Source organism: Scatophagus argus, chromosome 14 (genome assembly GCF_020382885.2).
Source record: "Scatophagus argus isolate fScaArg1 chromosome 14, fScaArg1.pri, whole genome shotgun sequence".
NCBI classification, from domain to species: Eukaryota; Metazoa; Chordata; class Actinopteri; family Scatophagidae; genus Scatophagus; species Scatophagus argus.
Window position 1 is genome coordinate 18,026,410 of NC_058506.1, and position 20,696 is coordinate 18,047,105.

At 42.1% G+C, this 20,696-nt stretch overlaps 1 protein-coding gene across 5 annotated transcripts in view; it reads right to left on the minus strand.

The window, feature by feature from the left end:
• The window catches only part of larp1 (La ribonucleoprotein 1, translational regulator), a 45,593-nt gene extending 31,970 nt beyond the window's left edge, over positions 1 to 13,623 (minus strand). For all 5 annotated transcript variants that reach the window (XM_046410659.1, XM_046410658.1, XM_046410656.1 and 2 more), the window contains exon 1: positions 12,959 to 13,623. In XM_046410659.1, the coding sequence (XP_046266615.1) occupies positions 12,959 to 13,337 (379 nt within the window). In that variant the 5' untranslated portion in view covers positions 13,338 to 13,623. The remainder of the gene's footprint in view (positions 1 to 12,958) is intronic.
• Positions 13,624 to 20,696: the final 7,073 nt, after the last annotated feature.

Below are 20,696 nucleotides of genomic sequence, written 5' to 3' on the forward strand. Positions count from 1 at the left end.
AGTGTGAAAACATGTCGAGAACAGCCTGACTCGACAGGTAGGAGTGAAGGCTGGGTGTTATCTAAGCAGTATGTGCTCAACTGTACAGGAGTGCTGATAAGTGCGTTATATTCTCCAAAACTCAAGGGCAGGTCAGGTGTGTGTGCATGCGTGTTACAGAGAGCCACGGTTACATACCATGGCAGGAGAGGGGAATGAGGAATCTGCTGTACCATCAGCCTTCATTAAACCAAGTGCTCATTATTTGTCTTCGATTCGCAGCAGCAAATGAGAACAAAGTCAGAGTCAGAATTAGGCCTCCACAAAAGGAAGAAAACCTGTGATGTACATCAACAGTATTTAATACTGCGATGCCTGTATGATTTGGGGTAAATAATAAGTGAGCTTATTAGCTATTTTCTGCTTCCTCAGCCATTGTACTAAATAACCTCACAGTCGCCACCAAACTGACACCAATTAAAGAGGGTAGTCAATCATCGCGATTGTCGAAATGGTGTCCAAATGATATCATATTACTCACTGCGTTTCAGGAATTCTTTTGCTTTGTGTTTATCACACAGATGAAAGATCGCAATTGAAATCAGATTCATCGGCCATCACTACTTAAAATCATGGAAAAGGACAAATATGAATCCTTCCAAGAGAACACTGTGCGTAAATGAAAACATTTAAGTAAGTAAGTAAGAAAATCCCTGCTGTCTGACCACAAAACCTCCACAACAACACTGGAGAAGGCAATTTTCATGAAAGGTTTCCCTGCAAGAACTGCAGGAGAAAGTCATAACATTTCTGTGACAAAACATGATTCTCACATTCTCAGCAATCCACTTCAATATAGCTTTCAAACACAAAAATATACAAAGCAAAACATACTAAAGTTTGTCAATCCCCAACAAACGTGACTACCTTTGACATGAAACTGTATCCCTCCAGAAAATTCTGAACAAACAAAGCAAACGGCAAGACCGGCTTGGATGAGCTGGACCTGAAATGCGAGCTGACACAACCCACTTAGTCCACATCAGTACAACTTTTAGCCAGAACAAAAGACAAATAATTCAAGGCTTCAAGGCAGTCACACACTAAACGTATTTAACTGGAGCACAATTAAATGTATGCTTGTTGATTTTCTTCATGATCTACACAATATTTTTAATTCACATGTAACTTTAAGTTGTGTTTGCTTCTCCAACAATAATGACATTTGATCAATTAAATTAAATCTTATGCGCCACAAGCACTTTTAAAACACATTTTCGTCAACACACTTCTTTGAGTTAACGTGAGTTGGATGAGAAGACATCCGTTTCATCTGTCAATTCGGTAGTGATCAAAGAGCAGGAAGATTACTTCACTAGCCAAAAGGATTACGAACCAACGTAACATCATTATGTCTCATTTTTATATTTCTGTAAAATCTTTATAGAAATTTTCCAAAAGGCGTGTTTGACCAAGCTATGCTAACAATTTTCATTATGCTAACCGGGGCTCAAAAGGTCTTGGACCAATCTCGTTACTAAACACACGACATAAAGCAGATTTTTTCATCTGACAGTCAAGATGAATTTCAATGAAAATATGATAATTGTACACTGAATAAATTAACTCTGTGATCAGTGCACTGCCATAAAAAACAATGCTATGAAGAGCTGAGAGGAATTGCAGATTCTGGTAACAATTCACTGAGGGATCATCACTCCAGGTACTGCCTTTCAAATACAAGGAATAATGTAAATCGATTATCGATCGAAATCGATCGCTGCTTTAAGTTGTGACTTTCTCACTTCCTATTTTGTCATTTATTGTAAAAGTCTGTCATCACCCTCTCCTCTCTGTCACTTCCTCTCATTTCACTGCCTCCTGTATTTGCTCCCTACATTTTTCTTCCCAACACTCAGGGCCAGTTGTTGCTGCCTGCTGAGCTCGCCTGACTGCCAGAGGCTACCATTAACATTAGCCACAACCAACCCCCGCCAGTTCACAGTAACCACCACCTCTCTGATACTGTTAGTTCAAGTCATTCAGTTTAACGCTTCGCATGTGATCGCTGCGCACGATTAAAACACTTAGTGTCTTCCTTTTAAATTTGGTTTACAACAGCGGCTCTTCATCAGATACCCTCTGTCTTTCCATTTACTGTTATCTCCAGTTTCACCACCCTCGACAGACACCGCCCCTCCCTTCATCCCTTTTTCTCAGAAAACACCACAACAGAGTACACACCTCAGGTGGAGTCCAAAGACAAATTCCCAAGAGTGCAAGAGCACACATTACTGACAATACCTGCTCAAAAGCCCACAGGGTATCGCTGCTAAATCCTATAAATAAATCTTGTGCCACGTCGGCTCTGCAGTCTTAGATAAACACACTGGCCGTGTTGGGAAATGAGCGTGGTCCTCAGCCAGATGCTGGGACTTTTTGTTGGCTATGGGGGTGTAGGTTGTTTCTGCTTCCACATGTATTGTATCATCATTCTGAGGTTATGTTTTATTTGAAAGATTTACTTATTTGAGGTGAGAGTTTGACTCTGGAATTTCCAGTTAGTGTGGAAAGTTAAGGGGTGAGAAAGCAGTGCTGTAACATCTTCCTCACAGGAAAAAATTCAACAGAAGCCAGGGTGTAACAGAGAAAAACCTTGTTGTAAAACACACAGATTCGAATTTGAAGACTTAAGTTTCACTCTGAATGAATTAAATGAGAAACACATGCAGGACCTGTTTGAATTCCCAAACAGGCAGTGCAGACAGTTTAGCTCTTATTTTGTAAGTTCTCCTTACAGGGAAACAGGAACTGGATGAGGAAGTGTGATTATCAGCTTATATTAATTTCTCAAGCTTCAAATCTCAAGTTACATTTAATCAATGTGAGTCTGCAATCGGGTTTGTCTTCAAGCCTCCTGCAGTCTGAAGGTCGTACATGCCCACCAGAGCAGAGTGACGACTGAGGAGGCCTGTCTGCAGGAGCCAAATATGGAGGAAAGAACGGTAAGCGTGTATGCCGACAGACCGCCTGCCTGCCTGCCATACACACACGTCAAAGACTCTCCGTGCCGTCACATGATCAGTGTGGTGACGTCACCTCTTGTGGAGTCAAAGGCTCAGACAGAAGAGGACCAGGAGGCATCTCTCTCTACACACACTGAGCTGCGGTGACAACCCACACAGGAACACATTAAGTCCAGGTCAGAAAACAAGAGAGTGACTGGGGCTCCACAAACCTAACCTCACATCAAATCTCACCTGACACAGGGCTCCACGCTGATCTCAAAGTTTAGCTACAGCTCCAAATTGCTGGATGAATCCCAACATCTATTCTGGATTGTTTTTTCTGCAGATTGTCTCAAACACATTTCAGCTCCAGTGTGTTGATTTATGCAAGTTTTGACTAAACAGCCACTCTGAGCTAAGGCATTAATGACAACTAGTAATCGTGGTTCAGATTACAAAAAAATATAGTTCTGATAAAATGGACAGCTGCCTTAAGCGGTGGAAATAGTTATCCACGGGACAGCATGAGAACCTTGCTGTCACTGACATAATAACACTGAATAGGTTTTACTGTGTAGACGTACTGTTGAATGAAGAAGAGCAAAGCTAACAAAGTTCTGTTTACTCTAACACATTACACTTCATTCAGCTCAACTTCATCACAATAAAAGCCTTCCCGGAGAAGCCGACACAAACAGGAACGTAGCAGTGACTCAAAACCAGAGATTCAGCTCCAACCTACAAAAGTACTGAGAGCTGAACACAACAACGTTTTCTCTAGTCACAGCAACGTGGGATAAAAGACCATCACATTTTAGCCTCGGTCAGCATGGATACCACATAGGATCACAACCATGCCGGTTAATTCATTTGTCCATTTGTTCACAGTGGGACTTGGGCACAGTCATGTGTCAGAGCAGCACAAAGTGTCAAAGTTAACACTGCAGCTTTATGGTGTTCACACTCATTTAAAAACATCTCGTCATGGCAGGAATGACTGTTTTGAGGTTACAACACAAACTGACACCACGATCTATGTTTTTGGGTTTTTTCTTTTTTTTTTGATTATTTATGTTGCTGCTGCTGTCCCATTTGTTTTGTTTCTTGGATTTCTTATAGTCCTAAATTCATTTCACTCTGATATTCTCCACCCGGCAGAGAAGACAAGTACCAGTCACTGCTAACTAGTCAACAAGCTGCAGTGACTTTATTCCTGGTTGACAATGACTCATCCATTACTCTGAGCAGTGTGCAGCTCACTGAACCAGCAAACACCCCAAATACAGTAGCATGGTTTTGAGTTGGAGGAGGAGTTGTAGACAGTAAAAATATTTGATATATTAAAATTTGTTTCTCCTTCATAAACTTATTTCCTCAAAGACATTTTAAAAGTAATTCCCACCGGGCTCATGTCTCAAGGCCCTTGGCAGCAAGAACTCTGTCACTTGGACACATCCTCGATGCAAATCGTCCACACCCCGAGAGACTGACTGCACTGCCAAGCCTCCACAGGAGGGATGTGCCGCTATCATCGAGTCCAGACGCAACCCTGAGACAGATAAAGCAGCTCAAGCTGGGTGACAGCAGAGGTGGAGCAGACTGGGTACAACAGAGACCAGGCAGCCACCTAGCTTAGCATTTTCACAACGAAAAGGCTCTGAAGTTTGAGTGTAAAGATTCAAGTCAATATTGCACAATTAACATATGTTTTGGTTTTTGACAAATGTTAGGTCTGGTTTTAGATGAATTTTTATAATTCCTATCATATCTTTTAGGGCTGTGTCTGTTCCCAGTATGCAAGCTCAAACCGGTTTGAATTTGACATGGGGTGTTTTGCCAAATTAAAAAGCAGCCTACATCAGCAACCTGTGCTGACGGAGATAAGTCCAACTTGCACTGCATTAGTAATAAGTGATATGACAACGCGTGTAACCTCCCGAGGTTGGTGAAGACAGCCTCAATAATACAACACACTTTTTCCCAACCAGGAGATAACTGTTGCGCCGCTCTGGCAGGATCAAATGTCTTTCAGAAGCTTTGTAATGAATTATGAGGAATCATTAAGACAGGAAGGTTTAAATACTGCTCTAGAAGTGCAAAAACCCACAGACACATTTGCTCAAACTGTACACGTACAAAAAAAATGTAGACTCAAAGCAAACTGATATAAAAATCCAGTCCATCATTTTAACCTGAAAACATGATGACATGATTTCATTTCCACAGGCTGATCAATAAGCTGAGCTTGCATCAACACCACAATCACCCTTTCAGAAGCAGCAGCAACAGCAGTTCCACTTCAGACCTTCACCCATCAGCAACCCTTCAAGGTCCCTGACCTTTGTCGGGTCCCGACACCTCATAAAACCCCCCAAGGCGTCTGATGACTGAAGGTGGGGGTCTGCCTCTTCATGGCCACAGCAAACAGGACAAGATTCACAGAGCAGGGATAAATGTGGGATAAAAGCGAGGCGTCTGTGCTAATTTTGAAACAGCAATCCCCCTGTGGATTCTGTGAAGGCCTGTTGTAAACTTCTGCAGGAATGCCAAGCGGCTTCAAAACATCACATACTTCAGTCCTTCACGTCCACAATTTATTTTGGAGCTGTCAAGAAAAGAATACGCACAGTGGAGGCTTTTATGTCAAAAAAAAAGAAGAAAGAAATACACAGATACTTGGTTATTTTAAGTTTTATGAATGAGCAGCAATTGTAAACAATTATAAATTCTCCTAGGATGATGTTTTATATTAATACAATTTTAACATTTTTCTATGTTGTCATCTGTTTAAACATTATCCCACAGAAGAAGCTACAGATGTTGACAAGTACAAGTGCTTACATCTGCCTGCAACTACATCACAGTCTGTTTTAAACCATATTTATCTCCTGATTATAAATGCTAAATATATGCAGTTAAAGCAAAGTGTTGTCAAAATCAGCCGCATAAACAACTCCTGAATGTTGCTGATTAGAAAATTTTAAGTTTAAAACAAATCCTTCAGAGACCAAGAGCTGGTGTTAATTTGTAAACCAGCTCAAACAAGACAAGTAAACAAGTCATGTTGTGTAAAGTTTTCATCCAGCAGGCCCTTTCTATGCTAAGTTTCAAACAGAAGGGACTTCATTTGCAAGTGTTAATGAAGGCTGCTGCACACGCTAAAGGAATGCTAATGCATCAAGCTGAACCTACATCTACATTTATTCATTTGGCAGCCCTGCCGGTCATTCCTGACTACAGGGGTCACACCTCAACTACAGAACAGCATTACAGGAGTCACCCTGCATTCTTTGGCAGAGATGTAACACTCCACTGATCTGAATCAACATATCAATTCACCAATCAATGACCCAGTGTCACATAGTACATCTGTCACCATTATACTAACTTAATACGTCGGGGGCTTGACGTGTCTGCTTTAGTTCTTTTACAGACATTTAATTTGTCGCCGAGTTGAATTTCTTCATGGAAACTAATGTGTTGCTGCCGCAAGTTTGTTTATTCCCCTTGTCCTCAACAGTGTTCGCGACATGAGATCAGATGGATAGTGTGTTGTGGCTAACTATAACAGTGCCTGTTACTTGTACTGTACTTTAAGTCCTAGCTTGTTGTTTGTAAAGTAAATTAAGAGTTACAGGTATAAATTACACCTTCTGTCAGTGCTGTGCTGCTGCCAGGACTGAGTGGAAGTTCATCGCAGCCACAACAACAAAACTCCTAAAATCGCAAAGCATGGATTAAAAGTGAGTCAGAAAAGCATAATAACTTAACTGTTTGGTTTGTATGAAGGAAAGTACAGCGATCAGCCAGGCAGAATGAGTGAAGGATGATTTTGTGTTTCACATGGACAGCTCTGTTGGACTGCTAGAAACCGAATATATGACCTTCTCTTAACTCTCACCCTCCTGTCCCTGACTGCTGCCATTGAAAACCTGCTACTTGCTGCTCACATCTGTGACTGTCAGGACAGCTGTTACACTCTCACTCATCCTGTAACTGATTGTGTTACATGGGCATATGATATTATCTCTAATCAATCGCAGGAACTCAGTTAAAATCACATCACGTACGGACTGTGCGATATTAGCAAACATCATGTCATTGTTCAAAGGATCAATACTGTATTGTGATGAAACCTGTGATGTACAACCCTACAAACTGAAAAACTCTATACACAAGTTCATTATTTCCAAAATCTCCGATTAATACACACCATCTCACACCACAGCCAGCTGCCCTTCGTAGACTAATCACCAAAACTCTCTCGCAAAACAATGTTCTAAAATTATGCCAAAGAATACTCAATTTTTTTAAGTTTAACACTTAATGCAAGAACCTTTGCTTTATGTCTCGTGTCATTCATGTTCCGTGTCTTCTGCACCTAGGGCACCTCCAGCCCCGCATAAGGACACCACACACACTCACCAAGAATCACAATAAAGTCATACAAATATCAACAAACTGGAGGTCTGCTTGCTGAACATTTACATACATATAACATTCAGCAATGGCCTTACAATAACATCTATGAGCCAGACTATTTTGGTGTTGAAAAGAATTACCATCATGGTCTGATACAGCATATTATTGATAAGTTTTATAAATAGCATTCTGCTACAAGAACCTGACAGGTCCAGATGGTCCGTCGAGCTGGGACCGGGTTACAGTTTAGTTATTTTCAGATGTAATTCATGACGACATCTTTCTCTCAGTGTCTGTGCTAATAGTCTGTGTTATGCGTGGTGAGAAGAGATGAGAGGAAGACAATTCCCACTTATCAAGTAAATTAATAATACAGCATTACTTTGGATCTCCGATGGGGTTTGTGTCTTGAATTTGGCAGTATCACTTAACCTCGTTTCAGCAGAACCTCTTGTGTCCATGCAGATGCAATCATATAAAATGAAATTGAGTGCCATAATGGAGCATAATTATTAAAAACAGTCCCGACACTAATAACACATTTTGAAGCCTGATTATTACCAGATAACACTGATATAACCTATTCATATAGCAGTGCTGCTTAAACAGACATCTATAAAAACAGCTCAGGTCTGAAAGACGGGGTGTGTTAATGCAGCGAGATGCCAAAAAGGCGTTGGGTACTGAAGTTAACTCACTCCAAACTGATCAGGGTAATTCTGCTGATCACAGTTTGTCTGAGCATCTGTGAGGACTTCATACTTGACCAGCACTGCTCCTATATTTTTTTGAGACGTGTGGCTATTTTCAGTTTGAACACTTTTTACTGTCATTTAGCAGCAACAGGTGCCACGGCAGGACAGCAAAGTGTCTGTGTTTTGCTGGCAGCTAGTGTTAATTTTGTGCATTGGACAGTCTGTAAAGTGACATATTTTGTCATTGGAGGGAACTCACTCCAACGAAATTTGTTCTCTGCATTTAACCCACCCAAGTGACGTGCACACACACACAGCAAACCCGGGGCAGTGGGCGACCGCGTGCAGCGCCCGGGGAGCAGTGGGGGTTAGGTACCTTGCTCAAGGGTACCTCAGCCATGGACACCGGGACGGGGAATCGAACCAGCGATCCACCGGTTACGGGTCCGACACCCTAACCGCTGATCCACGACTGCCCCCTGTAACATGTTTTACTCTGTATGTTCTCCTTTGCAGCAAAATAGGATTTTGTTACCTTCAAAACCAGCTAAAAACAGATGTTTGCATTGCTCTTTTCTACAGCCTGGACCTTTCTGATAGTAGTAGTCACTTGGGAGTACAGATGAAAAGACCCTGGTGCTCCTGTTCTGTGGTGAATGAAGGTGGGCAACACCACTTTAACACTAATGAGTATCACCATGAACAACACACACTGAAGAACCTAGACCAAGACTGCGTGTTTGGACAATTAATTCAAATTCTGACCCCAACTCAGTTTTACTTAAAAGCATAAACAAGACAGAGCGAAAGGAGTGATAAAGTCGTTCAGATGCGTCCTACCACTTTACTGACATTCTGGTTTTGTTGCAAAGATGCCACCAATGGAAATGCAGAGCAACTAAATAAACTGCAACATTGAGGAAAACATACAAACAACACACTGTGGAAGAAGTGAACACAATACTCCTTCACGGCTTAACAGTGTCACATGACCCATCACAAACAGAGTAATGATTCAGCTAAATGCCAGAAATGTGAATTTCAGCCCAGTCTTTACACTACAGCGTGAGCTGTCCCAGTAAGAGTGTGGGCAGACTGGATTTCACCTGATGACATTCGTGGCTAAAGGCAGGTGAGACAGGGAGTAGTGATGGCAGGGCCGTGAGCATAAGCAGTACCTAGGAACGGGGCTCACAACAACAATCCATTAAGACATGAATTATGCAGCTTCTTATCAAACAATTTATGTTCTCTAACCCCAGTGTCACTACCCTTGCATTCATTGTAGCCAAGCAGCATCCCTTCTGTTCTTCTTCTTCTTTGCCATGCAGTTGTGCAGTGAGAGTTGAGATTTCCAGAATGAGGGGTCAGTCAGCAGGCCGACTCAAAACTGGGAGCTAACAAGTTTAACTTTTTTACTCTTAATTACTGATGAATAAAGATGAATTGCATATTTCAATGAGTTGATGCTGGTTTGTTTATATTGTGGTGGTAACACACGACAAAACAAAGTAAATAATAATAGTGTCAAAGAGGTCTGCTACCAAGCGAATGGGAATGCAAACAATGGAAAAAAAAAAAACAAAACAAAAAACATAAGATTTGCAAATGTTTTATAAATAGGACAATAAGACGTTTGTCATTCAGATGAGGGGCCCTAAATGTAAACTTAGCTTTGTCAGTTTACATGAAAACTCTACAAGTAATCTTTAAGTCCGGCTGGTACTTTTTACATGGCAGAGTGTCGGTGGTGGATTTCAGTGGCCGAATGAAAATTGCAGCCACACACCCTGGAGACGAGACAGTCAGTCATGTTTACTGCTAATATCACCAGCAGCCAAACATGTGAGCCTACTTACTGAAGCTAAAACAATAATTTTATGTAATTATTTTTGACAAGTGACAAGATCATGAGGCATCAGGTAGTTTAAGATACCTTGTTTTCGACTTTGCTCTCTGACCTTTGCACAAAATGCTTGAGTGTCTTCCCCCGGACAGACATTCAGTATCAAAAGGTAAGGTCTAACAGGGTGGACATATCTTTCATCTCTTCTGCCAATGAAGTGTTAAATGCACATGATGAGTCTGCTGATGAAAAGTCTGTCATACAACAAGTGCTGAGTGGTAATGGTGTTCTGTTTATGATGTTTCATGTGTCTTTTAGTTTTCAAATCTGTGTGTTTGTCTGGGTTTGACCTGCCCACATGCTGTAATGACAAAGAAAAGCAAGGTTGTGACATATTTGCCACCACAGGTCAAAATACTTCCACCACAATCAAAAGTAAACCCAGTCAGTAGTGGCACATCTGTTGCGATTGTGAAAATGTAGTACTTCTTCAGAATCCAAACACATCCCTTAAGATTAACAAATTTCAGTGGTATACAGCGACATAACCCCACTGTGTTCCTAAAACATAATTCCTGTACCATGGAAATACATTATCGGACTTTCAGCTGGTGTTCCTACCCTAAACAGAAGTCCAGTATCTTGCTCACACACACTCACACAGAGTACACAACCAATTCTACCTGTTAAAAACAAATCAACCTCTTATTTTTTGCTTAGTGAACAGTTTTGACCAAAATGAGACATCATAAAATACCCTAGGATGAGAAATTTTCAGAGGATGCCATCATCTCTAGAAAATAACTTTAAAAACAGTACTGCCACATCTTAAGTAAGACTCACACTAAAAGATCAAGCATATTTCCTTATGATACAGTCACAAATCTTTGGGTTTTTTTAATCCCCTTGTGAAATACTGTATGATTTCATCTCACAGTGTCTTATTATTCATTATTCAAACACTCTGAAAGGGGAAATTCACCCTTCAATTACACTGCTCACAAGCCACAAACAAGTAACCTATGAGGACAACTTCTAAGTAAATATGGCTTTGTATGATGGGGTCACGAGGAGGTGAGGGGGATTTGGGAGCGATGCTATAAACACACAGTCAACAATCAAGCTTTTGGTCTGTGAATGCAACATAAAAAAGGGCACCACTGCCTTGTTATCTCAACCTCTGGCTCCCAGCCAGGTTTACTTGCTGATGTGACTGCTTTTGGAGCACATCCATCCAGTCCACCCAGACCACTCCAGATTCAGGGTACAGGCTGTACTCTGATGTCTACAATATGCTTCAGCAAAGCAAACAGACCAACTGGCAAACAAAACGACAACAAGAATTGCTGACAGGCTGATGGCCAGAACTAGGGTGACCTGACTGTGCAACTGTTGAGCAGTCAGTATCCAGGAAAAGCACACCTGACTATGGGGCAAGACACCACGACCACGTTGCCTTGACACAGGACAGAGAAAGGGAGGCATGTACATTTCCAATATTCACTACACATAATCGATTGATGTGCTTTGACTTTGACAATCAGACCACATTTAGCAAAATACCCATGTGGATTTTTATGTTAGAACATAATCAGTTGAATTTTTTAAAATCACAGATCAGTGTAGCTCATACATAATCCATGATGATTCTCGCCAGCCTGGCTGTTAGCTTCCATGCTAACGATAACTAGCTGGGCAGACAAGAAGTCAGGAGCCGAGTCTGCGCTGACAACAAATACACGCTATGTCAACCAGGTTATTAACCACAAAACAATCACACTGCCTCGCGACAACACGGTCTCTTGAGTTTGCACCAACCCGAAGCACACAGCCAGCTAATTCTCTAGCTAGCTAGCTAGGAGCGCCCATGCCTTTCTCTCGGGGAACACGTGGAGTGAACACGTGATGTCTCACAACAAACCTGCTCCCTTTTAGAGGTTAAACGAGCAGATGTTTCAAGTTGGGTCATCTTTCTGTGTCGACAATCGATCCTAGAAATATTTAAAGGTGATATGTTTACACAGCGTTACTAGAAAAGGACAGTAACAACCCAGAGGCTAAGCTAACATCTGAGTGGGGAGGGCTTGGCGACGCGCTAGGCCATAGAAGAGTCTCTGTGCTATTGTTAGCTGGCTAAGCAGCCGGCCAAGCCCGTGGCTTTTCTTCTAATTGATGCAACGCGAGACATGGGCGGATGTCTCACTAATGTCTGGCGTGGCTGTATGCTGAAACCTGCCCCAGAACAAACGTGTAAACAGTAGTAACCACCGGTTTAAACATTTGGCAGGCACAGGGAGTGTGTCAGCTAACGTTTGAGGGGCTGGGTGACAGGAGATGAAGCACACACGTAGGGGGGGGCATGGTGATGAAGCAGGCTAAACATAAGGACGTTTGAGCTACTATGACGACTGTCTTCTACTAGCTTAAAGCCTCTGCATGTACAGTGACGCTGCTAATGCGGCTCTTCCTAAAATGCCAGAAGAATACATCAACCGGCAGCAAAACGGAAACACAATGTGTCCATAACCGTGCAAGACAGCGAGCAAAGGACGAGAATCCCTTAATTACATCTAAAACTTCTTAAACTGAACTTAAAGTTAGTAATGCTTAGCATGTGATTACAGGAGCTCAACCCGGACTGCACCCTGCCCCGGCATATGAGTGGTAAGAGAGCCAGTTCAGCTCTATAAATTCAGGAAAAGATACGAGGATTTTAACTTCTTGAAAGGGCGTGTTCCGGTGCAAAATTCGCCACCCCGAACTCCCAAGAATAGCCGTCAGTGGGGGGCAGCGGGGCTTTCACTCCAAATATAACCAGCTAGTAAGGGAGCAACAAGAGGGCGACCACAGACTGGGCTTCTCACGGACTCACTTGACTGTCTTGGTTCAGTAAATGATATGTGAATACCATGACAGCTGCTCGATCGTCCCGTGTGAGCTCACCTGGACGGACAGACACCAACACAACGCTGACAACTAGTAAATCAACATGTAGTGAGAGTACAAACCGTGGTGTGCTTGTCCATTCACGCTGACCACGGTCACCGCGTTCATTTTCCTAGTCCACGGGTTCACCTTGGGCGGGGGAGCTTCAGTGAACTCCTTTCTGTTGCAGCTTTTAACACCCTCCTCGTTTCGCTTGTCGTCGCTGTCACAACCCCCTTTGCCCTCCTCTGTCGCCTCTTTGGAGGTTTGATTATCATGATCGGGGGTCCCTCCCTGCCCAATGCTGCTGCTGCTGCCCTGGTCGGCGACGTCCGTCGACCGCTTGGCTCCGTCGCCCAGGCCGCCCTCCTCTTCCTCCGGCTCTCCGCGCATCACTTTACCGTGCTCCTCAGCTTTAGCAAGCGGGTTGCCGGGCAGGAGAGTCTCCACCTGAGTGGCCATTTCCCACCACCGTCTTTCTTCCCCCCTCAGGATTACCAGTTCTCCCCTCGGCCCGAATTCGCCTTCAATTTCAAGGAAATATGAAGTTGTTCCGCGGAGTCTGCCGCTCCTCTGTCGCTCCTAGACCAAAAAAGCTTCAGTCTAAGACGCAGAGTAGTCAGCGCTGGCTTAAAACATATAAAAATAAAGAAACGTGTCCGAGGGCCTCTCAGGATTACAACCTTAACTCCACCACTAGCAGCAATATGGATGATCCCCACCACGCGATAGAGGGGGCGCGCACGTACGCCGTAGAGGGGGAGTAGCCACGTAAAGCCGGGAGCGCGCGTTCGGGTCAGGTTGAGATGCTGCTTTCAAGTCCGGCTTCGGAAGTCATAAAGTGTTACTTTTCCGAGTGCATTCGAGTGCTTTTAGTCAAGAAGTTTATCATTGATAGAAAGTACACTTCCTGTTTAATCAAATTTAATTTTGTTTAAAAGAGAAATAAATCAACTCTGCTTTGTGTTGCAGCCTGTTTTTAATGCAGCATTTTGTCATAAATTACAAAGGCTTGAATTAAACTGCCAGACATCATAATCTTAGGGGCATAATCTTCACCTCCACATAGCACTTCTGTAAACTCATATGAATATGCTATGGTGTGTACTAAAAAAATAAATAAAGTTGTCCATGCACCTTCAGTTCTCATCCTCCTTGAGCCTATATATCACAAATGTTTACCAGTGGCAGATTAATTTGAACTTTTCTTTAGTGTGTGATTTAATTAGATTACAGGTTTCTTTCTATCCTTTTTAGAGGTAATTCATTTATTTATTAGTATAGACATGCTTAAAGCATAAAAAGTTACTAATATTACAATAATATTACATAAATTATATTATAGCTAGTATTTATTATATATTATAATAAGGGTTTTGTACTATAATATGTAACAACACATCGTATTAATAGGTTGTTCATATGCTCCATGTGAAATAAATCTGCAAACAGATAGGTCTGAAACTTCCAAGACAGCACCTTTAGAACTAATTTAAATAAATTGTAATTGGATTTATACCATGGATATATTTAGGGGGGGCAAACCATTTAATATGCATTAAACGTCAATGTTAGGTTAGGCTATTCTCGTCAACATAATGCGTTTCGATGATAGCTAAGCTTTTCCTGATAAATTTGAACGCAGCGCGGAGCCCTGGATGACGTCGGTCTCGTCCTCTGGACTCGTCCGCAAATCACCGTCACCTCATTAAATATCGGTCCAAACGCAATGTTTTTACCGTAGCTTCCAGGTCTTAAAATCATATGATGAACACTTTACATTGTTTTGCCTTTCGTTCGAGTATTTTACGCAACTTTGTTTTCTAAAACATGTCAAAGAAGGTGGGACACGTACCGCTGCACGCTACACACGTGTCCATACTGGAGCTGCACGTGTGCGATCACGCGCAGTTTTGCGGGGAATTTGATCGTTTTGAAGCTTTTTGAACTCATCTTAAGTTTTATAATTTCATCATAATAAAGTGCGAGTGTGTGGGATTTTGTGTACGTGTGTGAGTGTCAGTGTGTGTTGTGTCTGCAGTGACATCCAACTGTGCGCTCAACATTAAAGGGCCTTGTTTTTTAGTCACTGAGGTTGATTATGTAATAGCCATAAGAGTCACACTTAACGCTGTTTTATAGGCTACTCAGTGTGTGTGTGTGTGTGTGTGTGTGTGTGTGTGTGTGTGTGAGGGAGACATACACAGTGTCTTTATGTTGAGAACGACAGCTACGGCTTCTGTTGAATCAAAAAGAAGTGAAGCGTTAAGTCACCATTGCTTTCTGTCAATGATGCAGGAAGGAGGCCAACTTAGAGCTTTGTACCATAGTGTAAAAACACACTATTCACAGGTAAAAGTCTGGCGTTTTAAAATCTTACACAAGCAAGTACGCAAGTATCAGCAAAATATACTAAATGTACTAAAAGTAATTGTACTCAGAATCTGGTTTATTGCCACATTTTCACGTCAAAGGAGTTTGCTCTGGTATTTTGGCACAAGACAAGGACAATATAAAGCAAGTACTGTGAAAATCAAGAAATCTAAAACATTTTCATTTAAAAAATGTTTTTTAACATGTAGATTATGCTTGTTTTTTGTTTTTGTGGAGACAGGAGGTTTATACAATTCACATGGTCTATGGGAGGGATTTATCACTAGATTATAATTAGTGATGCATTCATGTTTATGTAACTTTAAGATTACATATTTTGTATAAATAATCTACACATGACAAACAACCAACTAACAATGTCAAACAAATCTGGTGGAGTAAAAAGTACACTTCACCATGAAATGTAGTGAATTAGAGGATTAATTAGAGAAAAGTGTCAGTGATTTATGTTTCAAAGTGCCATGCACCAAAAGCTGCCCAGCCCTTACAACACACTTCAAACAAGAGCAATAACATAATGAGAGCAAATGAACAAGCATCACATCAAACTGTCAAACCAAACATGATCTCAGTCCTGCTCCTCGACATCACAGATATAAAACATGACATCTGAGGCACACACTGTCAAACATAAAGCAGCCTCCTCCACTGTCGGTAGGCATTTAACACAGAGTGAACTCGGTGAAACACTTTGTCCGTGAAAAGCTGCTGAAGTTCCCATCAATCAGATGCAGAAAACAAATCAGAACACTTTGCAGACATTAAAGCCTCTATTTAATGTTGGGACATGGACAATGGAACGACCTCCCCCAGATCACACAGGTGACATTTTGTATTCTCCTGTGGAACTGAGTGGACGAGTCCGGTTTCCGCTGCCAGAGGCGAGAGACTGGGCACTGACAAGCCCTCTGAGCTGTAGTCAGGTTAGGGCTGACCTGCTGCTCTGGATGGGAAATCCACTTAATCAGACCCTACACAGTCATATTTAGTTTATGCAAAAGCTCTTCTGACCATTTTCAATCTGATTAGAATTACACGTTTTATTTCTAAACTGTGAACAAACAGCATACGAATGACCAAATCAATGAATGTAGAACATGAATAATAAAACCAACTAATAGCTGCAAATATGATATGTGCCGCGTAAACTAAGTGATGCTATGTAACACTTAACAGTCCACTGAGGAAACTAAATAACAGGTCTCAGCAGTCAGTGCTGCTGCTGTCAGGCTGCTTCAGGGTTGCACATTTTTTGTTCATTGTTAAAATGTTTATTTATTTATTATGCAACTGTATCATGAAGTTCTTAAACGGGTTACCCTGTGAGCATGTCATTTCAAAACAATTTATAGCCTGATTAATTCACATGAAAACACTGAGGTCAAGTTTGTACAGGCAGAGGAAATTCTCACCTCACCTGTTCCTTGCTTGTGCTTGACAGGCGCTGATTGGTGGATTTGCTACTAGAAGAGCTGATTTGGCCTCCAGGTGGATGATCACGTCACTCCACATATATCTGGAGATGTGAAAGGGTTCAGTGTGCCTCAAATAAACTCGTCCACGAGAAGTGTTTTCCTACCACATCTAAGGCCACTGAAGTGAAGATGTTGTGAAAAGGCTGCTGTGCTAAGTGATGGATCCGTCTACTGGAGATACGGGTAGCAAGACACATTTTCAGACAATCTCTCAAAGTTATTGATGGTGTTGCACTTGAGTGGTCAAGTGACATGTATGACTAAATAAAGCTTGTAATATTACTGCCATAATACCACTTGCCACCATACAGGAGTCAATAAAACAGAAGAAAACAGAGCTGTTTCATTAGCAGAGTCAAAGGTGAGAAGGTACGCTCGAGCTGCAGGCGAACGCCGGAGGGATGGGAGCAGATAGAGGCGGGGACTCTTTGGATCTTTGCTTAGGTGTGAAGTTACATATAAGCTATTTTTAAAGCATGAAGGATTTTCTTAATGGAAAAAACATTTAAATATGTGATTTTGATGTTTTTACAGGTTTAATGGGGTTGAACGTGATCCCACATTGTTGGCAGATGAAACTCCAGATCGCAGCAACCTGTGATCAGTATTCTGTATTAAAAGGCTAAACAGCTTTTAAACCTGTCATTATCCTCCGTCGAGCACCAGGTCTGATAGATGAAAATTATACCACGTGTGGCTTGCTGTGTCCTGGAAAACAGCATAGGAAGTTTTCTGCAGCTGAAGTTTAAAGCCTGCACGACTCCTTGATTGTTTATGACTAAAGCCTGAATTATCCTTGGTGGCGATTGGGGCATGCGTGCCGCTTCTCAGTGCACGCTGTAGGAGCAGCAGTGGTTGCTATTCCCCTGCGTTTGCGAATGACGGGTGTGTCAGGAGGCGTAGAGGAGAAAACGGTGTCATGAATCAAAGGAGAAACTCCCCTTGAGTTCACATCAGTAACACACACACCTTTCACAACTCTTCCTCATACCTGTGCTACTCTTATGGGTGGTACTGACTCCCTGAACGCAATGAGAAGGTCAACCCTTATTAGTACTGTACTATACTGTACTGGCAAGCTGCCTGTGCAACTGACTGGATGTGACCATCTATGGTTAGGACATGCTTTTATTAAAATGGCTTACTGGGAGGGTGGCCTCATCGTCAGAGAAACTTTTTCATTCAGTCACAGTCTGAGAAATCAGCTAAAATTTGAACATTTGTTTGGAATGCAGAGGAGAGAACTTAATATTTTTTTCACCTGAAAGTCTCCAAAATGTGTGAAATAAATGCCGAGCTAAACATCACTGCAGCAGATTACAAAACAATTTTGAAAATGAGATTATGCAACCTGCAGCAATCGCAAATCCCCACAGACAGGAAGCAAAGCTCCCCACCTGAACGGGGCGTGGAGGACAAGACCGGACCGGCCGACCTCCTATGCTGGTTACATTTTCAGTCAAACAGTCAAATGTCAGATTCCTGCACGGATACAAAAACTAACACTTGGGTGTGGAAATCGGGGCCTGATTAAAGCTGGTAGATTTCAGCCTTCAGCGTTGAAATGTCTTTTGTAATTCTTCACTGAACTGGGAAAGAAAAACAATTGCAAGAGTGCACTTTAGCTGCAACACGCGCACAGGAACACATTCATCGCAACAAATACACATGCATCTATAAAATATTCAGTTTTCTAATCACCTCATTTCATACAAAAGCTTAAGCTACAACAGCAGATTTTTGCATAATAATAATGTACTATTGGGCTGTTACAAAAAGTTTTTTGATCCTGGACAATGCTAGGTGTGTCCAAAAACGTGCTTTGCGGCACCTGTAACCACACCCAAAAGGGATGCCACATTGTCAATAACACGACACCACTGGAGGTCAAGAAAAATAAGATTAGTGTCATGTTACTTTAAAAAGTAACTTAAAACTAATCTAAGTTACTCTAAGACGCAAAATAACAACAGCGCTGTCCTGCACCTGAGCTTGTTGAACAGGCAACCAAACAAACATTTACTGTGGAAAAGCGCAGCACATTAAACAGCATGTAAACACACTTGCAAATGTCAGGTAACATGCTGGTGTGATCCTGACTCCTCAACACCAGCATCAACATGCAGTCTGCACATGACCTGTGGGTGACGACACATGGTTTTGTCTCTTGTTCCCTACAGCGAAGCACAGACAGGCTTCGGTCTGTCAGTCAAACACAGACACCAACAAAAAACCATGAGGGGCCAAACACCGATTCTTGAGGCGCCTCAGTGGACAGGAAATGAAGCTTGAACACGTCTCCTTGCCATGCCACTTTGAACAATCGGCTTTGTGGATAGCAGGATTTGTAGCTCCTTAATTAGCTAAAAATAAACAAGCTTGAATTTTTAAACTATTCCTTTAAAGTGAAAGTTCAGCAGACAACATTATAGTGTAATACTGATTCCAGTCTATTCAAGATCATGTAAAAATGATAGAACAAATACATTTAGACATGCTGGGGACAAACTCAATTGACTTTTGATAAAAGATATTTCCTGTTGGGGAACAATATGTGGAACTAATCGCTGGTGCAGCTGGTGCCTTTGTTGGTGTTCCAACATCTGAGGTTTGACTGTAGGCTGCCAAACCAGCATTTAATTTACAAGCTATGCGACAAATAATGAAGTTGTGAAAAGCACAATGTCATTGTGGTCGATTACGACGTTAAAACCACTTAGTGAGTTTTTTGTATGATAGATTTTTCTGCTCTAGAATGAAACACAGACAATTACAGGCTTAAGTGACACGTTTGACCTCTGTTATTACCTGTATTTAAACAGACATTAGAGCACTGCTCGAGAAGCACTTCAGCAGCACAATGGTGGCTTTAGCCTGACAACAGACCACACATTGTCTGTTGTGCATCTGTTACTTGACTTCTCGTGTGTTTTTCATGCCTCAGTTTGTTTTGGAGTGACTGAATGGAACTCACACAAACACGTCTGGGAGGTGAGGTGTTTCTCTGCCAGTGCTGGTGAGCCGACAAACGCGCTTCTCAGACCGCATAATCTCTATACCCACCAAAGCCTTTGCATTCACAGCCACAGTCTGCTGTAGGCGCTGACATGTAGACACACACACACACACACACACACACACACACACACCCTGCCCGCCCATCGTGGCCCCTCACTGTAAACAGGCTGATATTTCGTTCAATGGCGACGTCCTATTCTTTGTGGGCGATGACATTGGTGACATGCAAAGCTCTCTGGCATTGTCCAGCTCTCCGCGGAGCTCTTTAGCAATGCAATCACCAGTGAAATGGCAATGGGCCACTGGGATGAAAACACAAGTCAGCAGCTGGTCAGCAAATCACAGTTGAAAGCCAGTAAATGGTGGATTTGCCCCGTAAGCAAGACGAGCTCGGGATGGGTGGGTGGAGGGGAGGGGGGCTTTGTGGACAGGGTTTATGAGTGAGTGAGTGGAGGGACTGTTTAACCTTTAACATCTGTCAGATTCATAATCTATCTGTCTGACATGCTTTAAGGAGGGAAGGACGCAGGACGGAAGACGGAAGGACTTAAGAAATATCATGAGTGGCAAAAGAATAAAAGCTGTTGAAAAACAAAGTCAAAGCAAGATTTCGGTAAAATAATGAAATGGCACATGTAATATAGTATTGGTTCATACTTATTAATGGAGGACATGGTACTTTTCATACTCATTTATTCATTATTCAGTGAAAAAAAACAGAATCACTTCAAGGAATTATGAGTGATTATCTGAAAATTCAGTGTTTTCGTAATATTTTAGCAGCTGCATGTTTACACCAACATGGGGACAGCAGCATCACAGACAGACATAGAGGAGCGGTCAGCTCATGTCCTTCTCTGCGTCCGTCTATGTAAACTTTCTGTGATGTAATGGACTCTGTGCAGCGGGCAACATGTCACCATGTGGCGACACC